Source organism: Protopterus annectens, chromosome 3.part0 (genome assembly GCF_019279795.1).
Source record: "Protopterus annectens isolate FY-2018-M chromosome 3.part0, PAN1.0, whole genome shotgun sequence".
NCBI lineage: Eukaryota > Metazoa > Chordata > Ceratodontiformes > Protopteridae > Protopterus > Protopterus annectens.
The window spans coordinates 661,675,272-661,696,975 of NC_056731.1; the positions used below are offsets into that span (position 1 = coordinate 661,675,272).

Sequence of the window (21,704 nt, forward strand, 5' to 3'; positions counted from 1 at the left end):
TAGAAGTTGATGAACTTCAACAATTATTAGTTACAATAGGAGGAGATGGAATAAAAAAGGTGACATAAAATCAATCTGCAACAAATTCTCCAGGAACAAATGGTTTTCCTGTAGTCTGAAAGCTATGAGGGAAGAAAGTGATAAGATCTGGAAGGTTTTATTTAACAATATTTTTAAAATGAGGAGAATTACCAACATCCTGAAAGAAAGCTGTGGAGGCCATGATACCTAAAGATGGTAAAGACTCATCAGACCTATTTCAATTTTAAATCATGATTATATTATAAACTGTTTATGTCTATGCATCTGACAACATTAATAGAACAATGATGATCCTAAGGGAAGCAGATTGTAAGAAAATGCTGCTGTTGTTTGTGGGTGTTGATGCAGAGAAAGTATTTGACAGAGTAAGCTGAGATTTTTTTATTAGGGCAATAGAAGCATTTGCATTTCCTAATACAATAATGAGGTTAATTAGGATGATATAAAAATGGTTCCTCTCTAATAAATTGTATCTGAATAGAGGAACCAGTCAGGGGTATCAACTTTCCCCTTTGTTATTTGCATTATATTTAGAGCCATTTGCAAAGAAAATAAGGGACACAGAAATTCAAGGATATAGTTGGTCTGGTAATCAAGAAAAGTTTACCCTATTTGCAGATGAGAATATTTTGTACCTGATAAAACCAGAAAAGGAAATCTTAGTGTTGTGGTGCATTCTGAGACAGACACATGAACTGGTTCAGCAATAGCCATATTTATGGGGTCATGATAAAATGAAGTACTTAGGACTATGGGTTTAAAAAGATTATTTTATGTCAGTTAAGGATATGTAGGAAAGGACTAAATACAAGATAATACAAAAACTGAGAAACTGGAAATTCTTGTTTATGGATATGGATATCAATATACAAGCAGTAAAAATGCTTTTAGTCCCTTTAACTTTATATACAGGTGAGGTATATTTTTATCAACCAGCGGGGATGTAGTGGGCAGTATTTTGAGTTGAAGGATTTTATCTGGGAGGGGAATAGAGCAAGAATCAAAGGGAATAAGTCGATCCTTCCAATTGAACATGGTGGCTTAGAATTACATGATTTGAAGGGATATTTTAGAGCTACACAGTTAAGGCTAATGTACTTAACACAAGAAGAAAGCTATAATTCAAAGTGGAAAGGGATGATGATGAGGAGGAGGGGAGTGGAGTCCGGAAGTATGGAGAGAATGGGATTATGGAAGCAGATGCCTTATGAGAATAACAACAGCCATGCAGAATATTATATTCATAAAGCAGCACAAAGTATTCTAAGAACTAAGCCAAAACAAGAATGGAGAAAGGAGATTCTGACAATGACTGCAATTAATAGTACAGAGAATAGGCAATAGGGGGTCAGAATTAAATGGAGAAAACTGACAAAGGAACCAAGATATTAGTAGCAAATAACCAAAGAGGGAAAGGTAATAAAACGAGAAGACACCACAAAGACACTTGGACTTCATGCTAGAGACTGCCTTCCCTATCAGGGATTGATATCAGAGTATAGGCAAAAAGAAAGGGATAGGGGAATCCAAAGTGAAATACCTGCTCTAGTAGAGTTCTAAGTTGAATCTAGAACAGAAGCTGCTGTTATAAAAGGGATAATTAGTAGGGCATATAAAATAGTGTACAGTGAGGATAGGAATCAATCAGAGAAAGTTAGAAAAGATTGGGAAGAGAGACTGGATAAGCAATTCACAAGGAAACAATGGGAAGACATATACATGACTCGCAAATATGCAACAAAGTCTGGAAGATTTAGGATTTTTGCTTGGAAGGTTTTGCATAGGTATTTTTATACCGCAAGCAGACTACAAATAATTTTTCCTCAGGTAGATGGCAAAATGTTGGACATATGATTTGGAAGAAACAGGTAACTAGCAGCATATGTTTTGGGAGTGTAATGAGTTGGCAGACTTTAAAAATTTCCCACAGAGTACTCTGTCAGAACTATTGGGTGAAGGTGAGCAAATGGGTGCAACTAAGGAAATTATTTTTTTTTTTTTTGAGCTGGGATATAAGAATGGAATTGCCTAGATATAGTAAGGTTTTGTTAGTTAAGCTTAATTCTGGTTTCTGCCAAAAAAGCAATTACTAGAAAATGGAATTCAAAGTGTAAATCAACTGTACCTGAAATAATGAATCATGTAACAGAGTTAAAAGAACTAAAAGTGGAAATTTTAGACAAGGGTAGGAGCAAATTGCATAGAAAAAAATGAAAATTGTGGGAACAATATATGCAGAATAATGTTTTGGAGGAAGAGTGAGGTTTACAGGAAGACAGGAATTGAGCAATTTACATAATATTGGATTGATTCATTTTATAATTTTATAAAAATAAATATGTGATGTATAATGTTTATTACTGTGAAAATATTAACATTGTTTATTTTCTTTTATATAAATGTTTGCCTACGTGTTAAGTGATAATTCTCTATATTTATATATATATATCTGTGTGTGTGTGTTTGTGTGTGTGTGTAACTAGTAATTTCAGTGTTTATATTTAGAGTCAGAAAAAATATTACATTCATCAGCAATATCTAGCTTGAAAGTAATATCCTTACATTTACTGATGAGCTTCTCTAACCACATACCACTCTCATTGCTTACTGCTTTATTTCTAACTGTATATCTGTTTCTAGAATCCTTCTAGAATCCACCCTGAAGTGGATTTTTTTTAACATTTCCTTTATATTTACATTGCTTATGCACTTTGGGATTACTAGACCTATTTAGATGGCTACCTGTCATGACAACTAGTATTGTCAATGTAGTGATATAGGTTTAGGTCTCTTGAATTGGTGTCTGCTTTACCACCAGTTCAATTTAGGCGAAAGAGCTGAAATTGTGCAGGAACCTATACGAGAAAGCCTAGAAGAATATGATTTTTAGTCTCTCAGAGTAGCTAAGGGTACTAAGACCTGAGATAATTTTGTTAGGAAATATTGCATCCTACTCAGTTGGTTTGTTTGATTAGTGAAGTTCATACTTGAGACAGCTTTATATTCAACAATGGACCTAATAAGAAGAATAAAGTATGATTACAACTTCTTTGGACTTTGAAGAGATACCACAAAGGATATGTTGTGCATGGTAGAAGGAGTTTCTAGTGATGACATAGGTGTTGTGTTTTCTGCTCCTTTTCAGTTGAGGCCCAGGGAGAAAAGCTCCAAGTGTAATGCCTGTACAAAAGGTTCAAAAAGCAGATCTGAAAAATTACAATTACTTTAAGTAGTTTAACAGAATGAAGGCAAATAGAGCATACAGTAAAACACAGAATTTTTACAAAAGACAACCGTATGTATAAATAGATACATTTTTGTGTGGGTCACAAATAAAATCTGATAAATGAGTACAACAATGGTTCAAACCAAAGAAAGTGGAAGGAAAGAAAAGGGAAATTCTTTTATGAGAGCATGATTTAAGAAGTGAGGTTTGAGGAAAATGTATTTAAGCAAAGTGTTAGGTGAAGTGATAGCTATGCAGCAGTGTGCAGAAGAAACAAAGTAAAAAGACAAGACTGAGAGGCAATGCCACAGAAATAGGTAGTAGTGCCAACACAGAAAGTAGTTAGATCTTGCATTGGATGTGGTAGAGGCTGAAATGGATAATTAGTAGATATGCTTAATTATTTATTTTTTATTTTATTTTACATTTGTTAACCGGGAGGGTCCGACTGGACACAGGTCCATTTTCAGCGGAGGCCCTGGGAGAAAAGCTCCATGTTACACTCTTGGCAATTATACAGTTCTAAGCAAGTTTTAAGAACAAATTTAGATGTTACATTATGTAGTACAAAAATGAAAATTCCACAGTATATATTGCATTTGTTAGAAGTAATAAGTAGTAGAAAATTAGTTTAGGATGGTTTAGGATGGTTGGGGATGGTTGAGTATGAAGACATATTATCATTGTGAAAAGAAGCTGTAAGGTGTTTGTGTATGGTTAATGCTGGGTAAAGGAAGATGCAGAAGGGCTGTGATGAGAAAGTTAATGAAATAATAGGGAAGATTAAAATCAAGGTAGTGAAGAAGGATATTTTGAAGGGAAATTGTGCACAATGAAAATAAAGTGGAAAGTGGTAAGGAAAAAGAAAAAGTAAGTAAGTGGTTTAGGGCAAAAGATGACAGTGACACATACTGTAGATGCAATTTGTCAGTATAGTATCCTTAGATAAGGTGAGGGATAGCTTAGAAAACACTGTGTGGATATATAGGGATGTTTATCCTATCCATAAATTAAATAATGGTCTGTGGTGGTTGTGGTGCTGGACTTTCTAGTTTAAACTATACTACAGTTCTTTGAGTTGAGGATAAACCTGTGATTAACACCAAACACTTGTTTAGTCCAGCATTTGCTACAGAATTTGAGCATCAATATGATATCTAATGCCTCACACTCACCTCCACCCCCAATTTGAAACATCAGCAAACGTGGTTAGCCATAGTCCCTTGATATCAGCTTTAATATTGCTGAACAGATGCAAAAAAAGAGGGTGACCACAACAGATGTGTATCATACTCTCTGCTACACATAGATCCAAATCAGACATCTCAACATGCAGGCATATGTTGCTGAATACCTGTAAAACCCTGGTGTTCAATAAGTACGTAAATGACCACCTGATTACTGACTGAAATTCACAAAGCAGGGTATCTTCATGGAACTGTTGCCACCACAGCAACAAGTTATGGCAACTCAACTGTGAACCATGTATATAAAATTTGAGACAGAGATCCCAGGTTGCCCTCTTATGCTTATGTGCTGCTCAGCAGTATATACATGAGCACCATCATTGCAGAACATCAGACCACCAACACATTATTGCTACATTCCTGTGTGGTACAAACAAACCTACTTTGAAAACCACACAGCACACTGTACAGCACTGATACTCCAAAATGCCAGCCAGTCAGGGCTGCCATGATGCTGAATCCTCTCAGCAGCATGCAGTGTTAATGTTCCCTACACTGCAAGTACAGGAAAGGAGTAGAAGACCTTTATGACTTCACACATCTGTGCAAACAAACAGGAACTGTGCAAGTGTGCCACTATGTAGATTTTGCTCCCTCATTTGCAGTGCATAGAGTTGCATCCTTTAGTCCAATACAGGATCCCTCATTTGAGGGTCTTTTGTCTGCTGGTATATTTAACTCTTTGGACATATTTTTTCACATGGCCTGTTCTCCATATATACATTGAAATGTAGCAAATACTGAAAATATAAGGAATAAATAAATAAAGCTCTCCCATCTCATCACTAAAAAGGCTGTAGGCATAACAGCATGTCTGAAATAAAGCCAGTGGTGTAGACTGATAAAGCCCTAACTACTGCTCTAATTACCTGAGCTCAATTTGTAGCTTAAGCACTTGTTAGGACTGGTGAGGAAGGATGGTTGGACCCACCCTGTGAAGTTGACAGGATAGAGTAAGATGAGTACAGTCAAAATTGCTCAGATAAGGTGTAATGATGTAGTCAGCATCATAGGGCTGTGGCTATGGCTCAACAAGTCACTCTGTAGTGCTATCCCTTATTATTTAGTGCCATGAAGCATACACTCAGAGGGGGAAATCAGTGTGACTCCATGTAGTGATGAAGTTTAGCCCATCCCCAAGTCAAGAAATGGGTTACAACCTAGTCTCACACAGAAAAAAATGTTCTCATAGATGGACTGCTAGTGAGGGCACAAATTCTCCAATTTCTGCCTGAATATTAACTTCCCCAAATGGTTCTTGACTTATCCAGTTAAGAGAATCCCCACTTCTGGAGAATGAATGAGTGTGAGGCTTAGTGGCAAGGTGGAGAAAAGAAACACACAAAAAAGAGAACATTTCTGAAATTCCAAGAATATCCGCCTTACAAAATATGTCTATACCAAAAGCACTGCTGCTAATTGAATATGCTTTGTAAAATAATTTCTGCAAATAATGCACATATGAGAGCAATATGCTTTAATATCCAAATCCAATACATCTTTGTTGTTGGTTACTGATATTTTACATACTGCATATTCAAACTATTAATTTGTTTGAATTTTAAACAGGTATATACTACAATCATTACTAATGATAGAGATCCTCGTTGTTATCTTATTTTCTCTGTTGTTATAAAAAATGTACACACTTATTTACTCTTGGAAAAAAAAAAAAACTTTAGTGTTCCAGATGCTCCTGTGTTTGCCATTCAAGATACCAGGATGGGAATGTATGCTCCTGGGGACTCACCATGATTCATGTCTACGTGAATTTCAGAAATAGCCAGTGGCATAGTAAATACAGTGCACAGCTGTATTTATGTATCTACACACGATGTTTATGAACAGCTGAGGATGAGTTTAATAACAGATATAAATTAGCAGTTTTTATTTATAATCCAAAATAAGACAAAATGAGGTAGCCAAAACCAAATAAAATAACCAAAAAACAGCCTCATTGAGTGAAACAATAAAGCCCCAGAAAGGATTAATGTAGCAGACTAGCGTTTATTAAATTAAAGTAAAAAAGCATTAACGAAGTTGAAATTCCATTTTCGTTTATACAACTTCATCAGATGTGGGCTGAGACACAAATCATTGTTTTAAATATCCAAAAACAAATGACATCACAAATTAATCAACCAGTAAAAATTAGGCAAATGTTTTCCCTCTAACTTCTAAAATCCACAGAATCATATTTTAACACAACCCTTTAAAAACAGATCAAATAGTATAAAATTGCTTGTAAAGGATTCAACTTCAAGGCACAACTGAAAATATAATAAAATGATACTTAAAAACATGTCTTTTAAAAAAACACATATCTCCTGCACTAATGAATAAATAAAGTGCTATGTGCAAAATAAAGGAGAGAAAAAATACAGTACTTATAATTTAGCCACTCTCAATTTTAAAAGTGGGGCAAAAGAAATATGTTCATTTAAACCTGGTTTCCTGTTGGATTCCAAGGTCAATTGCCACCACAATTCTCTATATTTGATGGTTTCTTCCCACATGCCCCCTCTTTTAGCCATACTAATTTTTTCCAGCACAAAAAGTCTGTAGTACGCCCCAAAACATTCCAATGAATGTTTATACAAAGCATTACTGTCCTTCTTAGTCGGTATATCATACATATGTTCATAGATTCTCCTTTTAAGCTTTCTCTCTGTCTTTACTATATAGAAAGCCTGACAGACTTGACATAGTGCTAAGTATACTAGGCCACTAGTCTCACAATTATTATAAAACAAACTATTTAAAGTAGTATTTCTACTTTCTAAAAAATACTTTCTTTATTAATAACAAATTCACACTGAGAAAATCAGCCACATTTAAAAGTACAATGTCTCTTGTTATTGCTACTCACATTAGTCTTATTATGTTTATATAGTCTTTCAGATTTCTTGCATTTTTGTATACCACTTTTATTTTCTCCTTTTTTTAATATATTTAGATCAGTAAGAAGCATAAATGTATTCCATTCTTTATTAAAAATGTATCTAACTAATCCTGATCCACCATTATATTCCAATATTAAGGAATTAAGAAAACCATTTGTCTCACTGCTGCATTTAAAATGTTTTAATAAATCGTCTTGACCTAGAATAGGCTTATGCCTTCCATTCCTCTCATTCTTAACTTCAGTCTCTATTTTCATCAATAGGCTATCGGGGTAACCTCTATCCTGAAACATTTGCTTAAGCAATAAAATTTCATCAGCAAAATCTTTATTATTAGAAGTCATTCGACTAGCTCTAATAAATTGTCTTGTGACAATATTTTCTTTAAAATAAGGGGGATGGGCACTATTAAAATGGAAATATGCATTGCAGTGTGTTTTTTACCTAAATATCTTAGAATGAAAAGTGTTGTTTTTTTATAAACTTCCACATCAAGATATTGTAACGTATCAGGGGAATAATTATAAGTGAACTTTAAAAATTCTGTGCTGTTATGTAAAAATTCAATAAAACCTTGTACTTCATCCTCTAACCCAGTCCAAAGAATGCATATATCATCCAAGAATCTCTTATACATACTCCAACTATTTTTATATATGGAGTCTAAAATATATTTTTCCTCCAATTTGGCGAAAACTAGGTTTGCATATGTGGGTGCACAAACTGCACTCATAGCCACACCTTTTATTTGGTGAAAAGAATCACCATTAAAATGAATGTAGTTGTATTGTAATACCAATTCAGTTAAATGCATTATCAAGGTACACTCATCCCTTCACAATGTCCCATCTTCATAAATGATTTCTTCCAATAAAAACAAACCTTCATGGTGGGGTATACATGTAAATAAACCAAAAATATCAATGGTTAAAAAGCCTAAATTATCTTTGACCAATTCAAAATTTGTGATGTCATTTGTTTTTGGATATTTAAAATGATGATTTGTGTCTTAGACCACATCTGATGAAGTTGTATAAACGAAAACGTAATTTCAACTTCGTTATTGCTTTTTTACTTTAATTTAATAAACGCTAGTCTGCTACATTAATCCTCTCTGAGGCTTTATTTTTTCACTCAACGAGGCTGTTTTTGGTTATTTCAGTTTTTATTTATCCAATATTTATTGAACTTCATTGCATTTTCAATAGAAATGGGAAAAAAGAGTTTACTGAACATTTCAGACTAGACAGTAGATATGAATAAAGAGATAATACTATATTTAAGCATACAGAAAAAAATATTCAAAAAAAGAAAGTTATCCTTAGGAATGAATATATTAGTAAGCAGAAATGTTATGTATATTTATATAAAGTATGATTTATTTAAATGTGTACATGATTATTTATAGACAGTTTATTATCAAATGCAGGATTGCAATGCTTTCTTGTTATAAAGAGTCATAATTATGGAAGGAAGATATAGGGGCAATCAGAAAGGAATAGCACTGTGAGAACTGCTACTTAACACGATTGTACATATTTTTTAACTTTTCAACCTTCATGGAATGCTGTTAAACATGCCTCTAAATTAAATGTTTTTGCAAATATATTTTACATTCTAAGGCATTGGGAATGTTCCATATATAATTATAATACATAATAACTTTCTCTGTTATCAGGTATCAACTAATGTGAATATTGTAACCTTAATTTATTATGGTTCATATTTCAATTGAATGTTTTATTATTATTTCTGTATGAAATGTACTGGTCATACATGAATGATGTCTAAACTCTTCTGTGTCATAAAGATTATTAATAAAAAGACTTAAAAATGAAAAAAATGAATGATCATTGTTAAACTGATTACTAAAAAAATAGCTAAAAATGATAATTGAATCCAATCCAACATGGTTAGTACATTTTAAAAATTATTAGTATATATATATATATATATATATATATATATATATATATATATATATTTGGAAGTACTCTATTTGGCGAGCTACAAATAGCCTACCACTACCGTATATTACATTATCTAAAAATTCAAAATTGCAAAAAAAGAGCAAGTACTTCAGAAATATAAGTTACAGGGATATGAAGGAATAGCTAGTGTAAACACTCATTTGTTTATTAATGACAACATACAAATATTAGAAGAGGAATAGTTCTTGTAGTACTAATCTCCACCATTGAAGTCGATGAATAAACAAACTTATAATCCAAAATGTAAACATCTCAACTAAAGCAAAAAATTTAGGCTCATCTGAGTTATCACTAATATTATTTCAGGCTAAGATCAGTTAAATGTTGAGAAAGAATGATTTTGTATCATAAATGCTGAAACAAAACTTATCTCAAATATAAAACATCAGTATATGTTCATACTCATTCCCGAGCTGAGCCTGAAATTGGTCAATATTGATCAGTATACTACCTCAGTAAACAAATACAAATAAATAAATACTCACTTGGCGATTTACTGATCATATTTGGTACTGCTGAAATTGGTTCCTTTCTTTCAGAAACAATCACCCCATAATTACTGTGGTGATTATGGTGGTAATGATGATGGTGGTGGTGATGTCCCATATGCTTTTTTGCATTATATGGTGTTCGCCCGTTTTCTTCATTATTGAACCATCGGAAATCTGTACTGCTCTTTGGAGGTGGTGATAACAGTGGGTAGCTGAAATTAATGTTTACCAGAGTTAAACTTAGAACTGTATACATCAAAACAAGAGTTAACTAAGTAATTTGAAGGGGGTGAAGTTAAATTTACAGCTATGTACATGAAAGCAACAGTTAGCTAGCAAAAAGTTAACTTGAAAGGGATTTCTTGTATAACTACTACTACTATTACACATTTTATTACCATTTATCAAGTGACATTAAACTGAAAAGCTCTAACCTGAAAAACACAGTCTTGGATTGTAAAATCCCTTTATACAAAATTCTATAAAAAGTTATCTCTGTTAAATGGTTATTTCCATAGCCAGCTATGAGATAAAGGACAACATTTTATTTAATTCAATAATGTCTTATCATATTTTTTACTTCTGTATTCATCAAATAAAGCATACTAGCAGACAAGACAAGCCATTAAGGTGTTGCAAAGTACTTTGTTTTGTCAAAATAAGTATGAGCCATGCTGGCATGCCAGTAGTAATCAAGGGGAATAAAGACTTTTTTGGAGGGATGAATGCACTGGACTATCTAAAATAATTATTGCTAGGAAGAATCTCAGTTTAAAGTCTAGGACACAGTAAGGGTGTTATTCACTTGCTGTAGCCTCATTCTCTCATCTGTCTCATTATACCTGACCATTTCTATTAAATCAAACAGGTCTTCCTGCAGATCATTCTCTTCTCAGCTGAGCAGGGCCCCTTCCTCTTGCTGTGCAATCCTAATGGGAATTTCAACCAGGTCTCCTAAAGGAGGCTCTAATATTTTGCTCTGTGGCATAGCCTCTGTAAAGTATCCTATTCTGCATATCATTTCATGTGGATTCATTGACTCATGCTGTGATATTGCCTGTATTAGAGTGTAAATACTAAACCCTTCATTTTATAATTAGTCTATCACCTCAGTTTCTATCTGCTGCTTTTCTGTCTCACTAAATGTGTTCTTTACCACTACATTCCACTTTTGTGTTTTAGCTCTTTCCTTTGAAAAAATATTATTTGTGGGTGTTTTTGCCTGTATATATCTTCAAATATTTTTAGAGCTGCAGTGGTCATGTTGGTTAGTGCAGTCTTGTTTTCTACACACATGTTACACCATATCAGATTTCTTTTTCTTTTCCAACCCCATGCTTCCTTTTTTATGCATTTGATAGCCTCTTTTTTCGTGTTGCTCTTTCACTTGTAGCACATCCTCAGCTACATTGTAATTCAGACTACCCAATATTTCTTTATCTATGCATTGTTTTGATCTGGTCTATTCTATTTAAAACCTTACATTTTTATATGTAGATTTTAACAGCTTTTTTATGTGCAACTAATTTTCTTTTGCCTAATTTCTTTCTTGCTCTTGCTATGTATTCCCTTTTTGGAAATTCTGGATTTGTTGCGTAATAGAAGCAATACAATCTCAACAGTCTACTTTACTGTCATTTTGTCTCTTGTTTGGCCTAGTGTAAAATCCAAAAATGGAAAAAAAAAATACTAAATCTATTAAAAATAACATCAACATCTGGAAGTACACATCCTCAACTAAGTCTACACTGATAATAATAATAATAATAATAATAATAATAATAATAATAATAAACAGGAATCAGAACTTTGGCATAAATTAAATACAATTTAAATAACAAAAGCACTAAAACCTCAAATTTAAGTATATTATCTGTTTGAGAAGAATAATATACATGCAATAAGGTAAAAAAATATCATGAAGAAACGGAAAGCAAAAACTCCGCCAACAGAAAATGAAGCATCATAGTAGGAGACAGGAAGGAGATAACATGAAGTCACCATAGCAATAAAGCAGTATGCATATCATCAGCTAAATGACTGGCTACATATGTGTACGAGTGTGTGTGTGTGTGTCTCTTTCAGTTCTTGGAGTTTCTACCAAAATTATTGCTCTTGTGAATATTTTTGAGGCTGTGTTACCTGGAAAGCAGTACGCATGCTTATGATGCTCCATGCCACTGAAATGTTAGTCTGCTCATCCATGCTCAATTACTTGTCAGCAGTCAGTTGAGGAATTACATAGAGTTAACAGCTGAAAATTTCAGACCAAAATTCTACACAGTTAAAAATGTATAACCCTGTAAAGTTATCAATTAGCTAAAATGGGCAGAGAGACTATTTTACATTAAAATACAATAAAAATATAATAATAAACCAGAACATGTAAAAGTCAAACTGCAAAGTACAGATTCCCATTTTAGCTATGATTCCCCCACTCTGGTATCATAGATAAACTTACTAAGATGGGCATAAATCCCTATGTCACTCGATGGGTTGCCAACTGACTTACTGACAGAACCCAGACTGTAAAAGTAGCCAACTCCAAATCCAGCTCTAGACAAGTGACAAGTGGAGTACCTCAGGGTTCAGTCCTGGGACCACTCTTGTTTGGCATCTACTTCTCTGAAGTACAGGCCAACACTAAGGGACTCTGGCTAACAAAGTTCGCAGATCTGCTAACTGGGAGCCATTATTGAATCCCCAAATTATGTGGATATTCTACAAAAGGGCCTTACAGAAACAGATGCCTGGTGCCAGAGCCATGGGCTCAAGCTTAATGCCAAGAAATGCATAGTTATCCCCTTTGGAAAAAAACATGTACCCATGAATTACCACATAGGTGGCAGGACATTAAACATTGAAAGTGTGATGAGAGACTTAGGGACACAGGTGGACAGTGGTCTCACTTTCGATAACCACATCACCACAACAGTCAGGAAATCCTTCTATGTGTCACACCTCATCACTAAGGGCTTTTCATCCAGAAAAAAAGGAGGTCATTGTCCCACTGTACTCATCCCTCATTAGACCCATTATAGAGTATAATGCCCTGTTTGGTATGTACCTCACAAGGCATCTGCAACAGCTGGAAAGGCCAGAGAAATATCTCACTAAAAGAATCACAGGCCTAAAGCAGATGCCATATGCTGACCGCCTAAAAAACTCCAGCTATACTCTGTGGCATATCGTCTACTCAGAGGTGATCTCTGCTTAACATACAAAGCCATGTCAAACCCTGAGCTGTTGGACTTGCTCCACTTAAAGAAATCCCAATCCATCAGAGCCACATGCTCCAGGAATCAAAACCTTGTCATCACAATGAACAAGACATGCTGGAGGGATAGGTTCCTGACCCAGAGACTCCCCATACTCTGGAATAGACTGCCCATAAATGTCAAGCAGAGTGCCTCAATGGCCCTCTTCAAAAGGAACCTTGAAGCTTGGATGGGAGATAGGAAATTCACCCCGGGGTTCATCTCAGTCACCCTGCTAGACAGGGGTTCAGAGAAGTAAATATTGTGGGAAGAAATATCCAGGGAATTGTTATGCCTAGGCTTGCATAGGCCATAGGGCCGATAGCCTAGTACCAACCTATGAACCTATGAACCTAGAAATGTAATAAGACACTTACAGTGTTCAAGGTACAGATTTACTGTATGCTGAGGCTCATATCTGACAACATCCCCAGGCATGCTCTCATATCATGCACACCCCTAAAAAACCTTAATGCATACATTTATATACTTCTGAAGCTAAACATGTTACAGTGAAAACAGTTTAGATTTACTAGTATATTATCTACTCTCATACACACACACACACACACACACACACACACACACACACACACACACACACACACACACACACACACACACATACAGAGTCATCATTCACACATGCCCTCCCATATGCTTCTGCTGTGTTTCATAAGATGTATGGTACCACTGATCCCTGGTTATCAGTGCTCATAAGGAACCTACATAGCACACAGCATCACTGAACAGCAGCATAATAGTGACCATGCTTGAACCAGAAAATTATTAAGCATATGTTCCATATGCTGAAGGCATGGCTTCACTGTCTTAATATATCTGGGGTTGGTTTTACAGTACAGCCCTGCCATCATTTTCCAGATGTTTGTAGCATGCTGCTTGCTGAATATAATAATTATTAGGAAACATGAGGACAACGCTATGTCCAGGGAACCTCCAGACCCACTATAGCTATCCCACTACATTCAGTACACCAATAAAGTCCAGTAATGAAAGAGAGGCAGACAGACAGACAGAGTGCTGCTTTGTACACATCCCTCTGGTGATGAAAGCACAGCACCGAAGGAAAAGTGGCAGTGCCTAGTCCAGCTGTATAAGCCCATAAACAACACACAGGAACAGTGTGGTGTCACATGGTACAAACATGATGCATGCTGTGTTAGTTAAACTCTAAGCTGGACAATGCATGATCAAGTTACATGACAATCAGATTTACTGTATGCTGAGGCTCATATCTGACAACATCCCCAGGCATGCTCTCATATCATGCACACCCCTAAAAAAACCTTAATGCATACATTTATATACTTCTGAAGCTAAACATGTTACAGTGAAAACAGTTTAGATTTACTAGTATATTATCTACTCTCATACACACACACACACACACACACACACACACACACACACACACACACACACACACACACACACACACGTGAATGTATGTGTATATATGGGTCTACTTCATATGACCTAAATTTCATTTGACTGAAATTTATTTCACTGAGACCAAAACACTGAAATTTCAAAAGACTGAAAACTCATTTGACTGAAACTCATAACACTGACACATTAAAGTAAAAGGTATATGCCCTTTTCCCCACTGTAGTGCTATCCTGGAGTTAGTATATATATTTGGAGGGGGGGTGAAGCCCCCTACATAGTTTAGGTAAATATTGTTTTCTGCAAAGAGTTATTCATTGCAGTTATAAATATCCATGTGTATGGTTTAAAATGTATAAAGTATGTGGGGGGCTTCGCCCCTCACACCCTCCCTAACCATATATACTAACTCCAGGATCGCACTACAGTGGGGAAAAGGGCATATACCTTTTACTTTAATGTGTCAGTGTTATGAGTGTCAGTCAAATGAGTTTTCAGTCTTTTGAAATTTCAGTCTTTTGGTCTCAGTCAAATGAATTTCAGTCAAATGAAATTTAGGTCATATGAAGTAGACCCATATAGGTAGCATTGTCGCCTCACAGTAAGACGTTGTCCTGTTCGATTCTCAGCGAAAGCATCTTCTGTGTGGAGACATGCATGAGTGGGCGTACCTTCATTGAAGGCTGTACGTCAGGGCTGGTAACTCGGTACATAAAAATCTACTGCCAATCATTAGTGGACTGGAGTTCCGCTGTGGCGACCCCTAACCGGGAAAAGCCGAAAGATACAACTATATATATATATATATATATATATATATATATATATATATATATATATATATAAACAGTAATTTTAAGTTCATTTAGCTGATGATATGCATACTGCTCTGTTGCTGTCTGTGTGTGTGTGTGTTTGTGTGTGTGTGGGGGGGTTCTGCATTAGAATGTCAAATATTCAGAACAACAACATTCATAACAGCAACCCCAAAGGGGCAAAATGACACAATATTTAAGTGCTGAAACACTGACACACAAAATATTGAATACATCCGTTTTTTCATGGGGCCAATCCCCCTGTACCTTTCATGTGGAGGGGGGGCTGCTCCATCCACACCCCCTGGTAATTATATACACCAACACCACTGGGAAAAAGCAAAACCCCAACCCAGCTGTACAGAGATCTTGGACAACTTCCCACTTGCACTATGCAATCTTTTCATCTTCAGCATTATGAAACTTCAGTGGTATGTGGTTTTGCAGTTTTGTGCTTGCTGTTATGAACGTAGGTGATATGAAATTCAACTCTCTCACAGGGACATATTTTGTGCACATATATGTGTGTGTGTGTGTGTGTGTGTGTGTGTGTGTGTGGGTGTATATATATATATATATATATATATATATATATATTATACATAGTTAAACTTCAGAATCTCGAGCTACTGAAATATCAAACTTCAGTAGATTGAGACCGAAGTATCGAAACTGCACTTGCGTGAAAGTGCAGAATACCGAGTGTGGAAATGACGAATGTGTAAATATCGAATCCGCGGTGTGGATGTAGCTGGAGATTCAAGTAAGTGATGTTTTACTAGGGGATGTGGGTAGAGATTTTAATGTGTTGGAGTGTTTCAAGTTTTAAGTTGTGGGTTGGGGTAGGTACGTAAGATTGTGAGTGTGTAAGTGTTGCGAGTGGTGATATTTGTACGTATGTGATGTGTGTTTGTGCAAATGGAGTGTAGCGTGTGTAGTGGTGTTTTTTGTGTGTTTGTGTTTTTAGTGTGACCTCATAGTTAGTATATATAAGTAGGGGGTGTATGGGGGTCACAGCCCCCCACATGGGGAGTGCAGGAGGACATGTCCCCCTGCTTATATGTAGGGTTAGCAGTTGTGTTTGTTTTGTTGTGTTTGTGTGTGTTTTGTTGGTTTATAGTGTAGGGAGGAAGGTGTATGTGTGGTTGTTTGTTTGTGGAGTGTGTATGTGGGTAGTCGGGAATTTGAATTTCACGCTTTTGTGGTTTCGGGTTTTTCAGTTTTCGGCTTTACAGTCTCTGGATTCTGAATTTCAATATTTCAGTATTTTGGGATAGTAATGTGAAACCATAAAAAAAAAAATATATACATATATATATATATATATATATATATATATATATATATACATATGTGTGTGCATATATATGTATGTTTATATATATATATATATATATATATATATATATATATATATATATATATACATATATATATATATATATATATATATATATATATATATATATATATATATATACACACATATATATATATATATATATATATATATATATATATAGTTGGCCCTACTAGATGAACTTATGAAAGGGTTAACCTTGCTACTCAAGGGAGTGAACAACCACAGACTACACAATAATTGCAGCCATGCCTTTTCAGTTAGCTCAGGCAGAAGAAGTTGAGTAAGAAGAAAAATAAGTGATGCAGTGAGCTCTGCAGTCCTTGCTGGGTGTTACCTTTTTATGTAGAATTTGGAATAGGTTCAAGGAATTTGCTAGATTTGCTTTGAAAAAAGAAAGAGAACGTTTAACTACTGAGTGCTACTTGACAAAATAGAGAAAAAAGTTTCCCTTGTGGCTATGCAGACAGAAGGGAGAGTTCTTCATGTTGTGAAGAATGTTTTTAGGCTGTGTTTATAATGTGATGACAAATTCCCAGAGTGGAGCCTGCTTCACTTGGGGTTGTCAGTATACCTAATGTAAAAGGCTCTAACTGTATTGAATAAGCTCTGACACCTTTTCTTTTCTGGAAAGAAATATTTGCTGTCCAGAGACTGACTTGTAACTGTTTGTGGATTGAAAGAAAACCAAAAAGTACTTTGCTGGCTTTGCTTTAAAATGTGTTGAAATTGTTTAAACTGAGACCGTATTTTATATTTGGGAGCCAAGTAAAGCTTCTTATTTTGAGCTGTCTGTGTTTGGTTACTGCCACCAGAAAAGCAAGTCAAATTCCTTATTATGTGTATAATAATAAAACAGCATTTTTTTCATTTTAGTATAGTTTCATGCAGCTGTTGTCCCTGTAATGTTAAATTCATTTCCAAATTTAGATGCTTTGACACTTCAGATGATACCCTACACTATATGACTATCAAAATAAATGAAGTTTGGCAACAAACTAAGTTGTCCCGGGACATCTTCATGGGGGGGTTAGGTTAATATTAAGGGGAGTTTAGTGGGTTGGGGAGGTGAAAGGGTTAAGTGGAGGCAGGGATGGTTGGGAAGAAATGAGATAATGATAGGGAGGGGTTTAAGAGGTTTAGTCTAGTGTAGTTGGGTTAAGCAATTTTTGGCGTGAACTTGCTATGGCAGGTTTTACGTCCATGACGACCTGTAGGTGTTTTAGAGAACAGGTAGGACTTGGGGAATATTTGAGCATGCTGGCACTAGATGAGGTTTGGGCATTTTGGTACTGCTGAAGTGTGTTTTTTTTTTTCCCTTCTATCCTTGGCTTTGTTCTGCAGGTCAGTGGAATTATAGTGCTATGTCACTTTGTTTGGCTCCCAGGGTGCCTTACTGGTGGTTTGACTTTTAGGTAGTGAACTTGTGTCAGATGGCTGCTTGTTTTGGGTTGGGGTGGTGGACGTTATGAAGCATAGATAAGATATAGTCATTTTCATGAGGAGTTTGTTTGTCACTTGTGGGAGATAGAACAGTGGGAATGCTTTTCATGGCTGAAGTACCTCCCAGGTTGTGCTGGTGTGCATGCATGTTCGAAGATGGCTGCTGGTAGCGTCTGGGTGTTGGCGCACACATATAGTCCGATTAACAGCTGGAAGAATCCTCTCCATGGAGGAGACAGCAGGTGTGCGTTTGGAGTTGGCATACAGTCCACAGTTTGCCTCATGTTTTCATGAGCTTCTTGACTTGTTGTTGGCGGGTTGACTTTTGGTAAAAAAAAACAAAAATGGCAGGTTGGCTCTCATTTCACATGTGCTACAGCTCGTGGTGCAATTGCAGTCATTGTTAGGAGACATGAAAAGAAAGTGAAAGAATATGGAAAGGGCTGTTGCACTCAGTATGGTTAGACATCCATACAGTTTTGATCCTGGGTGTTTGGGCAGGTGGTCACCAAGGTTTGATATATATATATATATATATATATATATATATATATATATATATACATATATATATATATATATATATATATATATATATATATATATATATATATATATATATATTTAAGTGTTTGGGGTCAGTCCTGCCAGTCTAATTGCGTGCTGGTAGCTCTCCGGTTAGGCTCCATTGTTTCAGTTGGAGCCAGGCGGCTGGTGTAGCAAATCAGAGTTTCTAGTTTAGTATTTCAGCTGTGAAGTGAATTATTTCCTGTTATTGGTATGATCCCAGTTACCGGTGCATTTCTGGTTTTAACAGAACAGTCTGTCTTTCATTAGCTGCCTTTTCAATTTAATTTAATGGCAGATTGGTCATGTGTTTTTCCTTCATATTTAAATGAAGTGGTATTTAATGGTACTAACCCAGAGGGAGATGATTGCAAAAGTATTCTACTAGAGTAATAAACAGAATTTCAGCAGTCAGGGAGGTTGACATAACCGCAAATTTCTTTTGCGGGCTTCAGGCTCAGTATGTGAGGCATGCCTGAGGTGATGCAATAGTCTGCGTGTGTGTGGGGTGGTTGGTGTCGACATAGGGTTACCTGAAATATGGCACTGCTGTGAACTGACTGTTTGGGAGTAATTTTGTATTTCTGACAGCCGTATGTTTAAAAAAAAAAGTTCTAGCTGTCATGAAGTTTGGCACCTGTTCCTTTATATTTCCCCATTACTACTTGTTATAGTTGGTTGAGCATATCATTGGTGACACTTGTAGGGGTGTACAGTGATGGCTGCTGTCACTGAGTCAACACTCCCATCTTGGATACAGGTTGGTGTGCTCCTTTTCGGCTGCTACTGGTGGTTTTGCGGGCCTGCCTTGTCCATGGTTGATCTCGCTGGTGTTTTGAGGGCCGGGGGAGCCACGCTGGCCATTTTGCGGGCTGTTGGTATCTTGGGGGAAGAGGTTACTGCTGTGCATGCGCAGAGTGGCATTGGAGGTCCTTAGTTAAAGAAAAGAAAAACAGGGTTAAGTAGATTGTGATAAACAAGGGGGCAGGCGGTCCTGCTGCCAAGATTTAGCTACACAGAGTGTTTCTGTGGTGAGGGAGATGGGGAGCTGGATTTGTGCAGGTAAAGTCCATTCTGCTGTGCCAGCATGAGAGTGCACAATGCTTGAGGGAAAGCAAAATGCACCCAATGGTTTCTTGTCGCTACAGAGATGAGGTGCCATTGCTGATGGCAGCCTTCGCTCACTGTCGCAAACACATCTGAAGTGTGACTATGACAATCATGATCTAATTCTTTGACAATATGTATATATTTTGATTAGGGGGAGACAGGTGCCTCTTGCTGTGTCCTGTGATCCATTGCAGTGCAGAAGAATGTTGTTACTGAACATCTCTACAAAACTACATGAGACTTTTCACTTGTCTTTGAGCAAGGTACAGCACCAGTCGTCACCACGCATGCACGGGGCTCCTTTCAATCAGTTATGCTGATAAGGATGAGGTCGATTGTACAAACTACCATAAAAACTAACTTGCATTTCAGTATCATCTTGTTCTGTGAGCTATCAATACACTAGGTGTTTTAGTTACATTTTCCAGTACTGAGACAGCAGTACAGCATAAGGAGTGGCCACACATCTAAAGTGCTGGTGTTTAGATGACAGATTAAAGAGTGTTTCTGTCTGCCGGCTCGCTTTTATGCTGAGCGGTGTATAAGATTCAATGTTAGTGCACGGTAGAAAGTAAAGACAATATATTATACAACACTTATTTTATGCCGTGGCAAAAACATGATTTTACAAGAAATAATAGTGTTACATAAAATTTACTGGTTTAAAAAGAACAACACAAAAGAAATTAGTAAATAAAATAGAAAAGAGTCCCTTATTAAAATAAAGCAACCTCCCTACTACAGTTATTATTGATAAATCTCTGCCTTTCCTGGCTAATGACAGTCATGTACGGAACAGATTTATTTTGGATACTTTAAGTTAGTGAGTCAGTGTCAACACTTTTCTAACCATGTTTGTTGTATTTCACTTGTTAGGATCCCAGCACTGTTTTGAAATAAGACCCTTTTTTCCTAGCACTAGGAGTCTAGAATAAAATGTTCTGATTTTCTCTTTTCCTTTTGTCCATTGCTTTTATATCAAGGGCAAAGCGAAAATGCAGACTTTATTTTGTTTGCAAGAAATTCTTAATAGAAAACTGATTATTGCACTCATAGAAAGCAAACACAGATTCTGTGTTATTTTGTAGGTGACATTATTAAATATCAGTGCCATCCTGGGTTTGCCGTGTTGCTCAGGGGGGTGTTGTTCCTTGAAAAATTTGTAGGTGGCTGACAAATGGAGGGGATGCTCAGCGAGTACACTTCATTGGCGGGTATTTCACACGACTGGGGGTTTCTTGGATGCTAGCTGCATGTTTGCGAATGGTTAGAGGGCTGCGGATATTGGCTGTTGGCCATACAGCCATGTGGTGCATCATACCTCTCATTTGTACAGAATTCTGCCTTATATATTTGGTCCATTGTCATAAAATTGTGGCTTTCTGACAAATTAGTGGTAAATCATTAAAGGCTGAAGCTAGAAAATTCAGACACAAGGAAGGATAAAGACTGACACTAGGGCTGAGGTTAGTAAGTAATGGTATGATGGGGGAATATAGATTAAGTTGGAGTAGACAGTTAAGAAATGTAATTAGTTAAATGTTAAATCTAGATAGCAGACAGAAACTGAGTTCCATTATGAATATACATGCTACCACAATCTGTTCTAACAACCTTTTAAGTTTGTAAGAGGACTATTTAAAATACTACCTGATTGTATTTTATAAGCTGTCAGTCAGCTATTATTAGATTTGCTGCATTGTCCATTTTGTTCCATATTATGTTGGTTAGTGTGCCTCATTTGGAGATGGAAGGTTAAGAGCTAGTCAGATGGTTTTATGATATAAGTTAGCTTAGCTTATACAGGGCGCTAATTGATGTGGTCTGAAATCACAAGGTTACCCG

The 21,704-nt window shown here is 36.1% G+C and overlaps 1 protein-coding gene across 1 annotated transcript in view; it reads right to left on the reverse strand.

Annotated features, from left to right (window-relative positions):
• Positions 1–2,090: 2,090 nt before the first annotated feature.
• The window catches only part of LOC122796900 (death-associated protein kinase related-like), a 163,892-nt gene continuing 144,278 nt past the window's right edge, over positions 2,091–21,704 (reverse strand). Inside the window, exons 4-5 of the mRNA XM_044065654.1 lie at positions 9,895–10,112; positions 2,091–2,167 (exon numbers count right to left, since the gene is read on the reverse strand). Coding sequence (XP_043921589.1) covers positions 2,091–2,167; positions 9,895–10,112 — 295 coding nt within the window. The remainder of the gene's footprint in view (positions 2,168–9,894; positions 10,113–21,704) is intronic.